The 13,256-nt window shown below is 40.7% G+C and overlaps 2 protein-coding genes across 9 annotated transcripts in view; both read right to left on the bottom strand.

Annotated features, from left to right (window-relative positions):
• Window positions 1-264: 264 nt before the first annotated feature.
• Window positions 265-3,634, bottom strand: cd79a (CD79a molecule, immunoglobulin-associated alpha). Its single transcript, XM_035162834.2, has 5 exons — window positions 3,473-3,634; window positions 2,748-3,080; window positions 1,710-1,825; window positions 1,414-1,476; window positions 265-1,214 (listed from the first exon to the last, which is right to left on the bottom strand). The coding sequence occupies exons 1-5, from the start codon at window positions 3,510-3,512 to the stop codon at window positions 1,089-1,091; spliced, it is 678 nt and encodes a 225-aa protein (XP_035018725.1). The 5' UTR covers window positions 3,513-3,634; the 3' UTR covers window positions 265-1,088.
• Window positions 3,635-4,127: 493 nt separating this feature from the next.
• The window catches only part of arhgef1b (Rho guanine nucleotide exchange factor (GEF) 1b), a 41,977-nt gene continuing 32,848 nt past the window's right edge, over window positions 4,128-13,256 (bottom strand). For 7 of the 8 annotated variants that reach the window (XM_035162933.2, XM_035162934.2, XM_035162928.2 and 4 more), the window contains 15 exons: window positions 13,135-13,217; window positions 12,687-12,812; window positions 12,445-12,559; window positions 11,625-11,725; window positions 11,376-11,450; window positions 11,215-11,290; window positions 10,397-10,564; window positions 10,215-10,302; window positions 10,014-10,121; window positions 9,781-9,833; window positions 9,527-9,670; window positions 9,284-9,403; window positions 8,315-8,499; window positions 7,763-7,867; window positions 4,128-7,130 (listed from right to left, as the gene is read on the bottom strand). In XM_035162933.2, the coding sequence (XP_035018824.1) occupies window positions 7,796-7,867; window positions 8,315-8,499; window positions 9,284-9,403; window positions 9,527-9,670; window positions 9,781-9,833; window positions 10,014-10,121; window positions 10,215-10,302; window positions 10,397-10,564; window positions 11,215-11,290; window positions 11,376-11,450; window positions 11,625-11,725; window positions 12,445-12,559; window positions 12,687-12,812; window positions 13,135-13,217 (1,514 nt within the window). In that variant the 3' untranslated portion in view covers window positions 4,128-7,130; window positions 7,763-7,795. The remainder of the gene's footprint in view (window positions 7,131-7,762; window positions 7,868-8,314; window positions 8,500-9,283; window positions 9,404-9,526; window positions 9,671-9,780; window positions 9,834-10,013; window positions 10,122-10,214; window positions 10,303-10,396; window positions 10,565-11,214; window positions 11,291-11,375; window positions 11,451-11,624; window positions 11,726-12,444; window positions 12,560-12,686; window positions 12,813-13,134; window positions 13,218-13,256) is intronic. The other variant, XM_035162929.2, reaches the window with a different exon arrangement.

The raw sequence follows: 13,256 nt of genomic DNA, 5'->3' as shown, positions 1-13,256 counted from the left end.
TGAAGAATCTGATTTGTAGTCAGAGCTCCTCTGTAGCTGCATTCTGCTTCATTTATAATCTTATGACGCTTTAATAAAATAAACTGTAGCTCCTCCAATTTGGATATTGGATTTTAATATTTCTATTAATTGCGAATGACTCACTAGAATGTGTGCCAAACCTTTACAGGTGCATGTTCTATCATTTGTCTTTGTTTTCTTTTTAAAAATAAGAACATTTAAAATAAGTAATTTCTATTTAAAATAAGAACATATATATATATATATTTTTACACAATTTTATTCTTTGAGCACTCTCAGCAATAGCAACAAGCAAATAAACAGTGAAACACAATGAAGTCATGAGTAAAATGCATGGAATAAGCTGAACACAAAACAATATCAATAATTATCATCTATAGCAATACAACAAGTCCAAGAGAGAAGGATTTGTTGTTTCTGCATTTTGCGAACACATGAGGTCTGACACATAATTGATATACTTCAGATTTGTAAATTCGTTTTGCTTTTGTCAAGTTATTTTCTGTCCATAAAGAAGAAATCAGACTTTAAACTTACAAGAAATAACAATGTGACATATATCGTGATAATTATCGATATCAACTGATATGAAAACTTTTATCCGGATCATTTTTGGTCATATCGTTCAACCAATTAAGGCATTGAGTTAAATGTATGTAGACTTTACATACAGTCTATTATTTTTTTATAAACATTAAAGAAGCTGATAAAACAAAACAACCTCATCACAAGCTTCCTTCAGAATACGTTCTGCAGCTTTCACTCACATCACATCGGCTTCCGTCATCAGTTGTGATGAAATTGTAGATCTTAAAACTCAAAGTACTTTTCGTACATTTTGGTGTTAAGGTTGAGTAATAGCCTAATTCCCTGAGGCAGATCATGTGCCACATGACAAGCTCTGATTAGCTACTTTTATATCTGAGGTCAAAAGCTGATTAAATAATATGTTGTTTGATGTTATAAGTTTAACTGCAGGCTATATATCTTTAAAAAAAAAGCTCTGAAAATAGATTCCACACTTTCTCTTTCTTCCTTCCCCTCCTCTTTCTCTCCCCTTTCTTCCCTCAGGGTTTCTCCAGCTGGATCTCCTCCTCTTCCTCCATTATGTTGCACACGTCCTCGTACGGGCCACGGGCCTGGGACCGCTCGATCTGATCGTATTGGTCGCAACAGTCGTCCAGATTGAGCCCCTGGTGTGTGAGATAAGTAGGATGGAAATCAAATAAAAGCAGAAAAACAAAACAATCAAATCTATTCATATTAAGAAGATCAGATAAGATGTTCCTTCAAATCTTTGGTTCTGTTTTTAGCTAAATTACTTGCACTGGTATTTCTCACACAGCTGCCAGAACATGACTCAGAGAGGATGTGAATCATTTCAAACTTCACCTGATATATGTTTTCCTCTTCCCTCTGCGCCTTCTTCTTCTCTAGCTCATGTAGTTTCTTGGACTGTGGAGAGGGGGAAGAAACAGAAGTTGGTAAATCTGTGTGATGGTGCAGTAAAAGTCTGTGGTGGGACCGGTCAAAGTAGAGCTGTGTCACTGATTGTCATCACTTCTGGTGTCCTGAGTGATAATGGAACACCACGATAGGGAAATGTTGGAACTTTCATGACGTCATATGTTCCACGGGTCGGGGTGGAGCTGACACATGGCAATCATTTTGAAATGTGATCTTCTGACCTTGCAGAAAAGGGCGGCCGATGGCAACAGCACACACAGGAAGAGCAGGACTCCCTCAACCGTCAGGATCTTGTTTTTGGTGCTTTCGCTGAGGTTCAGTTTCTTCTCCAGTGGTTCTGGGAATACAGGTAGGGTTCAGAGGTCAAACAACCTGAGCAACAGTCTGAAAGTTTTCTAATATGAGCACCAGCTTGTTTTTTTTAGCACGCGCGAGTGCACATTTAAAATAGGAAGCTGGTGCACATAAAAAAAAAGAGTATATAGTTAAGTTAAAGTTTATAATATAATATAATATAATATAAAACTGGAATGGCAGTCAGTAGAGCGTATACCTCCACCAAGGCCCAACACCTCCCTTATTTAACCTCAATATAATTTATTAGATCCTGATTTTTATTTGGATCCACATCCAATTGCACACACTCATGAAATGTCAGTCAACTAAACATGTCTGATCTCATTCATCAAGAGCCACGAATTATTCTCTGAGAAATCAATGAAAATGTTGAAAAACGTTCCGTCTCACAATGTTAAAGAAAGTGAAAAATTGAAATTTATGGAAATCTGTCGTGCAGTTTTTGCGTAATCCTGCTAAATGACAAACAAAGATGAAAACATAACCCTTCTTGGTGGAGGAACTAAAATAAGAATATTAAAAAAACTCAGGGCAAACCGATTCTTAACAGACTTGGAGGTTTATTACACGACTGAGTGTTGTTCTTATATAATTGTACTATTTAGTATAAAGTACACAGTCTAACATCTAAACCAGATTAATAAACAGCTGATAGTATTGTTGGGCTAATGGTGGTGTTGTGAACTAATGCAGGTTGTTTCCCGCATGATCCTCAGAGGAGCTAAGCTGCTGTTTCACATTTGCGTCTGCACATTAGCCTGATTGCAACTTGATCTAATCTTGGATATGGAAGGATGCCGCCACTCACATGATTCATTTAGAGTTGTGGTTTATTAGGTGTTAGCAGTGATTAGGGCTCACTTGACTCCATCTTTCCTGTTTGTGTAAAACAAATCACTCACCGTAGACATGCAGGTAGGTGCCATGAGAATAGACTTTGCTGTTGTACAGCCAACACTGGTACAGGCCGGTGTCATTCAGCTGGACTGATGTCATGGTCAGGGTGCCACAATGTTTCCTGTCTGATTTATGCCTGACCCCACTCACATGGCCTGAAAGTGTCACAGTGCAGGGGCCGATGGTGACATTGACACATCTAAAACTTTTGACCCAAGCTAATTTCTGTGGCCCCCCCCTGGCGGTGTAGCAGCACTCCAGGCTAGCGTTCTTAGAGAGGGGCAGTTTCAGGAAGGGTATGTCCGCCTCTAACGTGACCGCACTCGGAGTTACACCCACTGTTGAGGAAAGTGCTCATCATGTGAATATGACCCAATATTAGTCCGTTTTTTAACATTATAGCACAACCCATTTTCCTTTGTTTACAATGGACATATAAAGTCTCTAATGTTGAAAAACCCACATACAACAGTGTAATAAAGGAAAACAGAACATGATAGCAGCCATCTGCTCTGACAGGAGATGAGGTTCACTGGAGCAGAACTCAAATAAGTAAAAGTAAAAAATGTAAAGTTATATAGAACATATATACTTAAAGAAATGATTGACAGTGTAGAAATGCCCATATTTCCCCAAAACATAATTGCATCTATTAGAATATGAACACTTTCACATGAATAAGAGAACGTTTAAGATATTTTTGTGTCATAATAAAATTAATCAAACTTACCTGCAAAGCTGCAGAGAACAAAGATTGTTGCTATCCCCATATTGTTTAACAAATATTTAATCTAAGAATACAAATGTAATCAAGGTTAAAAAAAATGTTCAGACAATGTTCACGTCGTGACTGTGGCTGTTATGAGTCTCTGCTGTTTGTAACTCAGGATTTACACTTGAACGAATTTGTACCGTCCCACATTTACATAAAAGTTATATCTGTGTCTTAAAAATACAGGAAGTACATATATCTTTGAGGGACACATCTCCATATAAGAATATATCTATCTGTTGAAGACCTAGATATGTCATGAGTATGTTTTTGTTTATTGGATATGGGAGATATAGCATATGGTTCAATAAATCAACATAAGACAATATATAAACCCTGTCCTTATATGTACGCATATAAATTCAAATCCAACGATTCTTTATGATCCAATTAGCTCATGAATATATATTTTATAAGATGAAAACTGACTCATAACTACATAAAAGGACAAAACAGGTTTTTATTTCCCCAATTTATTTAAAAACATTAAGAATTAAAAAAAAGCAAACGTACCACAATTTTCCTTAAGTATACATCATTAAAGAGCCTCTTGCACAATAAAAATCAAAACCCAAATACACAGCATAGTTCTTGCATATTCATTGTATATATATATATATATATATATATATATATATATATAGGCGAGCGGGCAGATGCCTGCATGACAGGAAGCAGTGTCTTTTTCTGTACAAGGCAACACTGGAGGGCTCAAATCTCATCGCTGTAATTGAGACGGACACAAACACAGCGTGTTGTAAAGGCCGGGCTCCAAACCCTGCAACCAACCAATCAGAATCCTGGGATGATCCCTCAATGCTAATTGGTCTTTCATCGTCCAGACAGTTCACCAGAGCGACAGTGTGTTTGTGGACTCGAGAGCCCTTTGAGAACCAAACAGTTTGATCGTCAGAACAAGGCACCACCCTATAAATACATTTTCTATACATCTAGGTATTTGTATATCGAATACATGAGGAAAATCATCTGGAGGAGAGAGAGAGCGAGAAGTGCCTATAGTAGTCGTTCGGCCGGTGAAGAGCGAAGACGTTCCACCTGCCGACTGCTGCAGTTTAACGGTTAAAAAACCTCCCAGGCTGAGATCATCTCTATAAATGGGTCCCACTCATAAGCAGAGTGAAGACGCCATGGTTACAACATTTGCATCGTAGTTCAATTTCATGTATAGACGCGTTACAGACAGGTCCTGTCTCTCTCACCGTTACAGCCAAATGCATAGTATATATAATTACAAAAGCTGCTTTGAAAAACAATGGAAACAAAAAAACAAAACAGTAACAAAAACCTCCCCGACCCGTTTAAGTGCATCGAATGAAATACACATCGTATGGAAGAACTGTGCGGTAGGAAAAGGTGACCATGCTATCAAAAGAGGTGAGCGTGTTATCAAGAGGTGTATGTCGCTAATAAGCTTATTGAATAAAATGAGGAGGGGGTATCTAATTTATACTTTCTCTACATTTTTCTCCTTCAAAATATAATTTATATACAATTTCTAATAGGAAGACACAGGGAGAGTTGGCAGTAATGTTCAAACACAAATTTGTGATGCTCAAGTGACTAATGGCCCCATCATCTGCACAATTTCATACTGAGGTCACACAGGAGGATTTGTTGCTGTGGCAACAATGATGAGACTGTGAATCAGGAAGTTATCATAGCACAGGAAAGAGAAGACGGCGTCGGAATAAAAAATGTCGTCGTCCTCCTTCCTCCAGACTCTGTTTCCTTTGCGTCTTCATCTGGCTTCACCGTCTCGTCTTTCTGCTGCTGGATCAAGTCCCATGTGTTCAATTTAGCACCAGAGGTGTCGACAGGGTTTCATATCGAGGACAGAAACAACAGCTGGTGACAGTTACACACTGACTGACACACACACACACACAGACACTGAAGTGAAGAAATTCACTCAAGCAAGAACTCTGAGATGTACAGATTCGGTTTGGGTTTGGTCATGAAGCGAAAAGCATCATTTCTCATTATTCTCATACACACACACACACACATTAAAGAATGGAAAACCAACGACCAATCCTTTGTTCATCTTTGTGCTTCTGAAATCCCTTCACCTGCTGAGGTTGGGGGAGAGGAGAAGCAGCTGCAGCGCCGCCGCTCCTGCGTCAGCACGGAGTGACGGGCTAATACACAGATCAAACATGTCATTAAGAAGATTACAGCTTGTGTGAGGCTCGACGGTGCTTTGTCACGTCTTTGGTCCTGTGTTCTGCCACCACTTCGAAATTATATCATCATGATCATAATTACAATCATCTGCTGGATAAAATACAAAGACTGAGCTTAATTTCAATGCAAATATTGCTACCAGGGAAGACTGTTGTGTTTTTTTAGTTTTTCTTTTACAAATAACATGTAAATTAACGTAATGTTATAAAATGTATAATCTGAAGTCACAAATGTGTGTGCGTGTGTGAACGTGTGTGTCGAGATTCTTCTTCAGTACAGCAAGTGCAAATCCTAATGTTTTCTACACGTCTTCTCCTGACCGTCTCAGCTGGTTTCAGATGAACCAAAGCAACAAACCACCTCTGAACTCTCTCTCCCTCTTCTCTCCATCTTTTAGTTACACATTCTCAGTTTGCCTTCCTATGTTTCCTCTCGTCTCTGACACATTGCTTTGTCTTTTGGGCCCAGTGCTGTAACAGCTCTACCCGGGCGAGGCGACTCACTGACCGGACAGGACTCAGAAGAATAAATAAAAAAATAAAAAAACGATACATACATACAAACAAGTCTCCATTATTAACAGCATGATTACCGATAGTGACACTATTTATAAATGTTTGCATTTGTGACCTAATTACAGTAAGAGCCCTCCCAAAAAAAGCACCTCCTTAATTAAAAAACTCTAACACACATACACACACACACACGTCCTGGCATGCATGAGGGCGTCCTACACGAAGCCCAACTGCAGAAAACAATGTGTCAAATTGATTTGATCAGAGGAGAAAGTGCATCTTTGTGGTACTTTGGCATAGAGTAGAAATAACACTATATATCAGCAGTAGTATTTCAATACATCTTCAAACGCTGCATTGGCCCCGTAAGGCTTCCGACCTGGTGCAGCTAAATTGGCAAGGAAACATCTCGTTTACCGTACATCTGCTTTTGGCATCAGTGTGAATCGTTTTGGAGCGTGCGTGTCTTTTGTGTGCGTATGTGTGTTACAGCAAAATGTGATCTGTACATTTTGTTAGGGAGCGTCTCTCTCTCACGGCACAGTATTGCTTCTGTTTTGGCACCCCTCTCTGCAAATGCAGCTACCCACTCAAAAGTAGGATGTCTTGTTTTTTTTTGTTTTCTCTTTGTATACCTCTCTACCAAGCATGCACGCAAACACACAGACACACATGCACACACCTCCCATGTTCTGCCATTGAACCCCTGCACAGAGCACGGAGCCCTCCCTCCCTCCCCCTCTCGTCAGGCAGAAAAACTTCCCGCTCGGCCGTAAACAGCTGGGACACAAACAAATAAGGCAGCGTGGGTCCAGGCATGACTTCTGAAAGTTTTGGAATTTCCAGGGAAGCCTTTGAAAGTCACTCTTGCCCTCCAAACCAGCACCAGTAAAAATCTAGAGAGAACAAAAGACGGGGGGAAAAGATGAGCTGTGCAATTACATGTAAAGTCTAAAAAGAGTGACGATGACAAGGCTTTGATTTCCACTGGGATTGTGGAGGCGTGTCCCCTTCACATCTCAAAATCTGATTTTCCTATTCTTTTCTTTCCCTTTATGATTTGGATTTGATTTATTCCCTGAGATCTCTTCCAAGCGGTCTCTTCAGACGAGGTTGGGAGGAGAAAAGAGCTGATAAAAAGGTTGATTTGCTCATGTAGGCGACCTACAATCGTTACCATGAGCTCAGAGCAATTAAGCTTTATCAGTAGCAAGTGAGTTGGAAGACTTTTCTGGCTGAGCTTTGCCTCCCAGGCTACACTCAAGCTGCCTTATCTTATTTATGGAGGTTGTTTGGGCCAAATGCAGCCTGATCGGAAGTCTGCAGATAATACTTAGTGCTAAAAAAAAACAACTACGCTACGCTGATCCAAGAAAATAGCTTCAAATTAAATTAATATTTTGCTAAAAAAACATCATATATCGTCCCACTTCTAAAATCAATCCTACGCACTTGAGGATGAATGATGATACTTAACGAAATACTGAAAATCACAAGCATCAAATTAAACACATCTCAGTGGTCTCACCTAGTGGCCAGCAGGTGGCGTGATAGTGTCTCACTAGAAGTTACCTCCCTCCAGCGAGAACTTGGAAAGAGCCTCCTGCAAGCGGTGGTGCTCCTCCTCTACAGTCTGCAACACACAAAATCAATATCATCAAGGACTCGCACGCACGCACGCACACACTCACGCGCACACACACACGCACACGCACACACACTCCTCTTAACATCCTCTCTTTGTCGACCTTGCTGTCTCTGTGACACATCCCATTGCAGGCGCTGGACATAATAGCCATTTCAGAGAAGTCCAATTTCACAATGCAATTTTCGCCCGAGCAATAACAGCAGTGGTTAAATGGTTTTCTACTCCCTAGTTTCTCTTTGCTGCCATTTTGGCCCCATTTGTCTCGAGTACATCACGGCTTGCTCCTTACTCAAGTTATCTTCAGTGAAATCCTCCATCACCAACTCGGTCTTTTTTGCAGCTTCCATCTTTTGTTATGTGCCTCATCTTTATCTGCCCCTGTCGCACTACCTGCTCACACTTTTCCTCTATATTCCTTCTCTCTGTTCTCACCTGTAATCTCTTTAGATGTTCCTCCAGACTGTGGAGCCTCCTGCACACTTCCTCCATCCTCTCCTGGGACAACACCAGCGGCGCGCTTATGGTCCTCTCGTCCTCTCCTTTCGTCTCCGCATTTTCTCTTTCAGAATTCTCACCGTTCTCCTCTTCCGCTCCTCTCTCTATTGTCTGATTTTCTTCTATGGATAGAAACACTTGATCAAAATGTATCTGGAGTCTGTCTCAGTTACAGTAAATTCTGACCAATACGAGTAATATTCAACACTTGCAAATTCTCGATTTGTAAAGGTTTCTCGTCACACGTCAACTCGATCAATTTAAATCAAGATTGATGTATTTGTCTGAACAGCCATTTTAGAAATGGGTCTAAAAATCCTACATGAAGAATTAACAAGAAGAAAATGGATTCTGTTGTTACACTAATTATTGACCTGGGGTTTTCCAATCACGAAGCACTGGAGCAATTATAAAGACGATCACAAATATTTGGACTTCAAGGCCAAGAAGCTACACAGCCGAAGGTGCTGCCAAAGTAAAGCATGACTTTTAAAGGAACAGTTCAACATTTTGGGAAATATTCTTCTTTCCAAGAATAAGACAAGAAGATAGATATCGTCTATTTATTAAATATGAATCTCTCAATCATAACAATAACAAAAGACCTAGTTTGATGACATCGCAGGATCATGGGATATCACGACTCGAGTGCAAATCATGTTCACAGATGAGGTGATGTCTGTCTGAAGTTTTATTCATTTGAAGTTGGAACGTTTTGGATAAAGTAGGTTTCAAGTCAACAAAATGTATCAGAGGTCTAGTTGTGTTTAGACATTTTAATTTTTAAGAATTGTAACATACATCTTTAAGAGGACGAGCATGAGAGCAGAAGTGATGTCGATCTTCTCGGCAGCAAAGCAAACAACACAGTGTCAAACGGTTCCTTTTAAAAACACAGCGACCCACCTGTTGAATGACAGCTCTCCACTTCTGGACTGGGCGAAGGCTCCTCTCCGTTTTTTTCCTCAGGCTGCGAGTCCTCTGACAGACTGATGCTGCCGACCAGTAGCCTTTTCAGCGACATGACTAACAGATAGGACAGATGCAGTGGTGTCATTAGGAGAGATAAGCTAAAAGGAACGCAAGGAAAGATAAGAGAGTCATAAAAAATAATAATCTCGTAAAAGTGTGAGGAAGACTCTCATTCACCTTCATCCAAAGCACTGTTGGCAACCTTCTCCTGATCACTGTTGGAGTGGCCTATCAAGTCAAAGCCTTTGTCTGACAGGAAATCAATCAGCCTGTGCCTGGGGTCTGAGGACTTGTCATCCGTCAGGCTGTCCTTATCTCGATCTGCAGACAGACACGAGGCTTAACTTTGCCGACAGCTATCAGAAATGTGTTAGAATAACAAATTTGTGCTGTTTATTAAGTGTTCAGCTGATAAAGCTCTGCGGTCTCACCACTGCTGCTTTTCAAACCTCCATTCTCCGTCGGGCTCAGAGGGGCAGTCAGCCTGACCGAGAGAAAATGAGAAAAGAAATGAGATATTCTGAGATGGGCGAACTTTGGCGGCCGATGAAAATATCTTGCTCTCAACAGACGAGTAAACACACACACACACACACACACAGAGAGAGAGAGAGAGAGAGAGAGAGAGAGAGAGAGAGAGAGAGAGAGAGAGACAGAGACATACGTGGTGGGACTGAGGGGAGCTCCTCCACTTCCAGGAGGCAGATTCAACCTCATGGGTGCTCCGCTCTTCTTCAGATCATCCACTGCTGTCTTTATCACATCGGTCCAGCTAAAAAAAAACACACACAAATAAAATGAATTCTGTGATTTACCTGCAGAAACAATAGTGATTAGTGTGCGTATTTCTCTCTTTGACACTCACGTCCTCATCTCTCCGACAGACTGAGCCACCAGTTCATAGATCTGAGCACCGCTCTCCCAGGTAAATATCACGTAGAAGGCCTTTCGATCTGTCAGAACAGGCAAAAAGAAAAACAAGGCTGACTGACACTGATCTCGCAAAGGAAGTGACCCGTGTGATATTTACTGCTGCGTGCCGCTAACCTGTGGCCACCTCGCGGAGAAAGACTGAGTCGAGCTTGATGATGGGGCTCAGCATCTGCTTGCCCTCCTGCACGGCGATGTTGCTCTTGCTCTGGCATTTGAGGACCATCTTGTCGTCCTGCCTCTGGAGGAGCACCAGCAGGTCGCCGAGCAGCACACACTGCACCTCTGAGACGCAGATGAGAAGGAGACGCAAAGAGACAGACGGCAGATGAAGAGATGTGAAAAGAGTGAGATAGACGGGTTCTCTGGTATTGAATTTTTCAATTCCTCATAGATATCTTTTATCTGATGGCTTCATTACAGTTCATTATATAGATTTTTTAAATGTATTTAATGTATTTATTACAATTTTAAAATGTAGTTTATGATTTTGGTTTTGTGATCGACAGTGGTTTTACATTCTTCCTCGATCTATTGGAAGTGCATCTGTTTATCTGAGCTTCGAGCTGCTGCATTTAATTGACCTTACAAAGAAAAATAAAGTTGTATTGTATTAATTGCAAATTATTCTCTTTTCCAGAACTTTTTATAATAATTTTCAGAAAATCCCAGAGAGAGACCCTAGTTCAGAGTCATATTTGCCTTTTTGAAACAGATCAAGTGTATCTTATTATATATAAATAACTGCAATAAATATTAAAGTAGGCTCGACATAATAAATTGATCAAAAAGGTTCTGCAATTTTTAAAGGCTGTGAAATGTTTGTTGTCTTTGTTACTGCAGCATTGCTGACAAAGTATGGCAGGAATAATACCAGGCTATTGCACACGCACGCACGCACGCACGCACGCACGCACGCACGCATATGTATTTACCAATTCCCTTCTCTTTTGTGACTTTCCAGGTCAGAGGACCCTCATAAAGCATCTTCTTCTGAGTCAGGTCGATGTTCTGGAGACGACAGAGGGAGCACAATGAAACAAATGCAACAAAACTGTAGGATAAAAACAAAACTTTAGCTGAAAAAGACCCACACCTTATATTCTGTGTAAAGCTCGTTACTTGGTTTGAGCCCTGACGTGTCCAATCTACGCTGATAGTCCTTCACAGCCTGAGAACAGAGACAAAGATGAGGGGTCAGAAAGAGGACGGACAGCACAGCTCTGAAGGAGAAGTTGTCTTAACAGCCAGAGACCTTCAGGCCTCAAAATGAATTTACTGGACTCCAATTGGTGCTCAATCACTGCCTAACCGTGTGTTGAGTGATGGATTGTGTGTTTCTCACAAATAGGTTCTCCATCACTTTGACCTCCTCATTGACATGGTTGAGGATCTTTCTGCAGCACTCTGCGCTCTGCTGGATCCTCTCCTTCTCCGTCAGGTCCTCTGTGGAGAGACAGAAAACAGAGTTGAGGAAAACAGGAGCGCTCACAGCAGAGCCCAAACAAAAGCCATAAATCACGAATGTACACGAGGATCTGGGACAGGCAGGAATCGATTGTTCAAATGTTCTGCTTGTGAGTTGACGTAAGTGCTGCAAATACTGTTCACATTTATCCTGTGTTCTGATTCAAACTGGCATCTAGGATTTAGAAGAATGATCATCAAAATATTTTGTATTTTGACTTACGACTATGTAATTTGCTCTTCAGAAGGACCCTGAACACAGAGGCTGTCTTTTTGACCCAGTCATAGAAGAAATATGACATTTTCACATTCAGTGTTTGGCAATAAGATTAAACATACATGTCTGTACCATAAAATAATGGAAATGGTTGTGTTGTTCGAGATTGTTTAAGGACTTTTATAAGTTAAAATCTACTGACATATTATATTTTGCTTCAACTAGTTACAATTTTTTGAAAAAGAGTCATATGTCATTTAAATTGCTGAAATAACAAATACAATTTAACTATCAGCTTTCTTGTATTTCTCAAAAAGAATCTATGTTTAATATCATGATATAAAATAAAATGTGTGATGAGGGGATTTTGTCCATTTAGCCCACCTCTACACACATTTGAGTGATTAGCATAATTAAGTCACCTGTCGACACTGAAAACACAACATGGTGATTTAAATCACACACAAAAACAAATACACACCTGTGTTCTTGGCAATATTCTCCAGAAGTAATGGGTACTTGGTCAGTCTCTGCATCTCTATAGGAATGATGTCCTTGAGTTGAAGCCTGCGGCACTGAGGCTTACTCTCTGCCTCCTGGGATTAAAACACACACACGCACACAGACGGTCAGAATAAGAACATCGTCACTCGTGTAACTTCCTCCGTGTTCCTGCATCTGTGTGTGCATCCATGTGTTTTAAGCTTTAAGAGTCTGGGTTACCTGTATGAAGGAGTTGAAGCGCGTCTCTTTTTTCTGCCTGCTCTTGATCTGGTCCAAGGCCCACGACTGGTGACTACAGAACCGAGAGGTCAACTTCTGGAACCACTCCCCCTCTGTACCACCAAACTGGCACATTCACAAACACATACACACAAAACACGACAGTCAGTCACCGTATCGTGCCAGAAGTAAAGAATGAGCAGAATAGAGATGGGCAGAGGAAGAGAGCTGGAAAAGAAAGAGAGTAAACGCTGACAACTAACATAATTGTATCGCTGTTACAGACAATATTTTACTTCCATAGAGAAATAGCTTCTAGTATTTGGCACAATTACTGTCAAATCAAGTTGTGAATTAAACTGTCAGCACAGAGTCTTCCTAGAAGCTAACACAAACACAGAGACAGAAGAGTAAAGACGATATAAACAGACAGATTATGATGACTCACCCTGTTGAGCACTGTGGTGCTGATGGATTTGACTATGAAGTTGTCGTCCAAACGCAGTTTCTTCAGGCTCTCATAGAAGTTATCTGGATTCACAGCCAAAGACGGGACAAACAAATACACAA

This window comes from Hippoglossus stenolepis, chromosome 8 (genome assembly GCF_022539355.2).
Source record: "Hippoglossus stenolepis isolate QCI-W04-F060 chromosome 8, HSTE1.2, whole genome shotgun sequence".
NCBI classification, from domain to species: Eukaryota; Metazoa; Chordata; class Actinopteri; order Pleuronectiformes; family Pleuronectidae; genus Hippoglossus; species Hippoglossus stenolepis.
The sequence above is the reverse complement of the archived record's forward strand: the minus strand, read 5'-3'. Positions and strand labels throughout refer to the sequence as shown.

Excerpts from the sequence above, each read along its gene's own strand:
- cd79a (XM_035162834.2), bottom strand. The coding sequence starts at position 3,512 with ATGGGGATAGCAACAATCTTTGTTCTCTGCAGCTTTGCAG. Across the intron at positions 3,081-3,472 it reads TGTTCTCTGCAGCTTTGCAG|TGGGTGTAACTCCGAGTGCG; the intron begins GTAAGTTTGATT and ends TTTCCTCAACAG. Across the intron at positions 1,477-1,709 it reads CGGCCGCCCTTTTCTGCAAG|TCCAAGAAACTACATGAGCT; the intron begins GTCAGAAGATCA and ends CCCTCTCCACAG.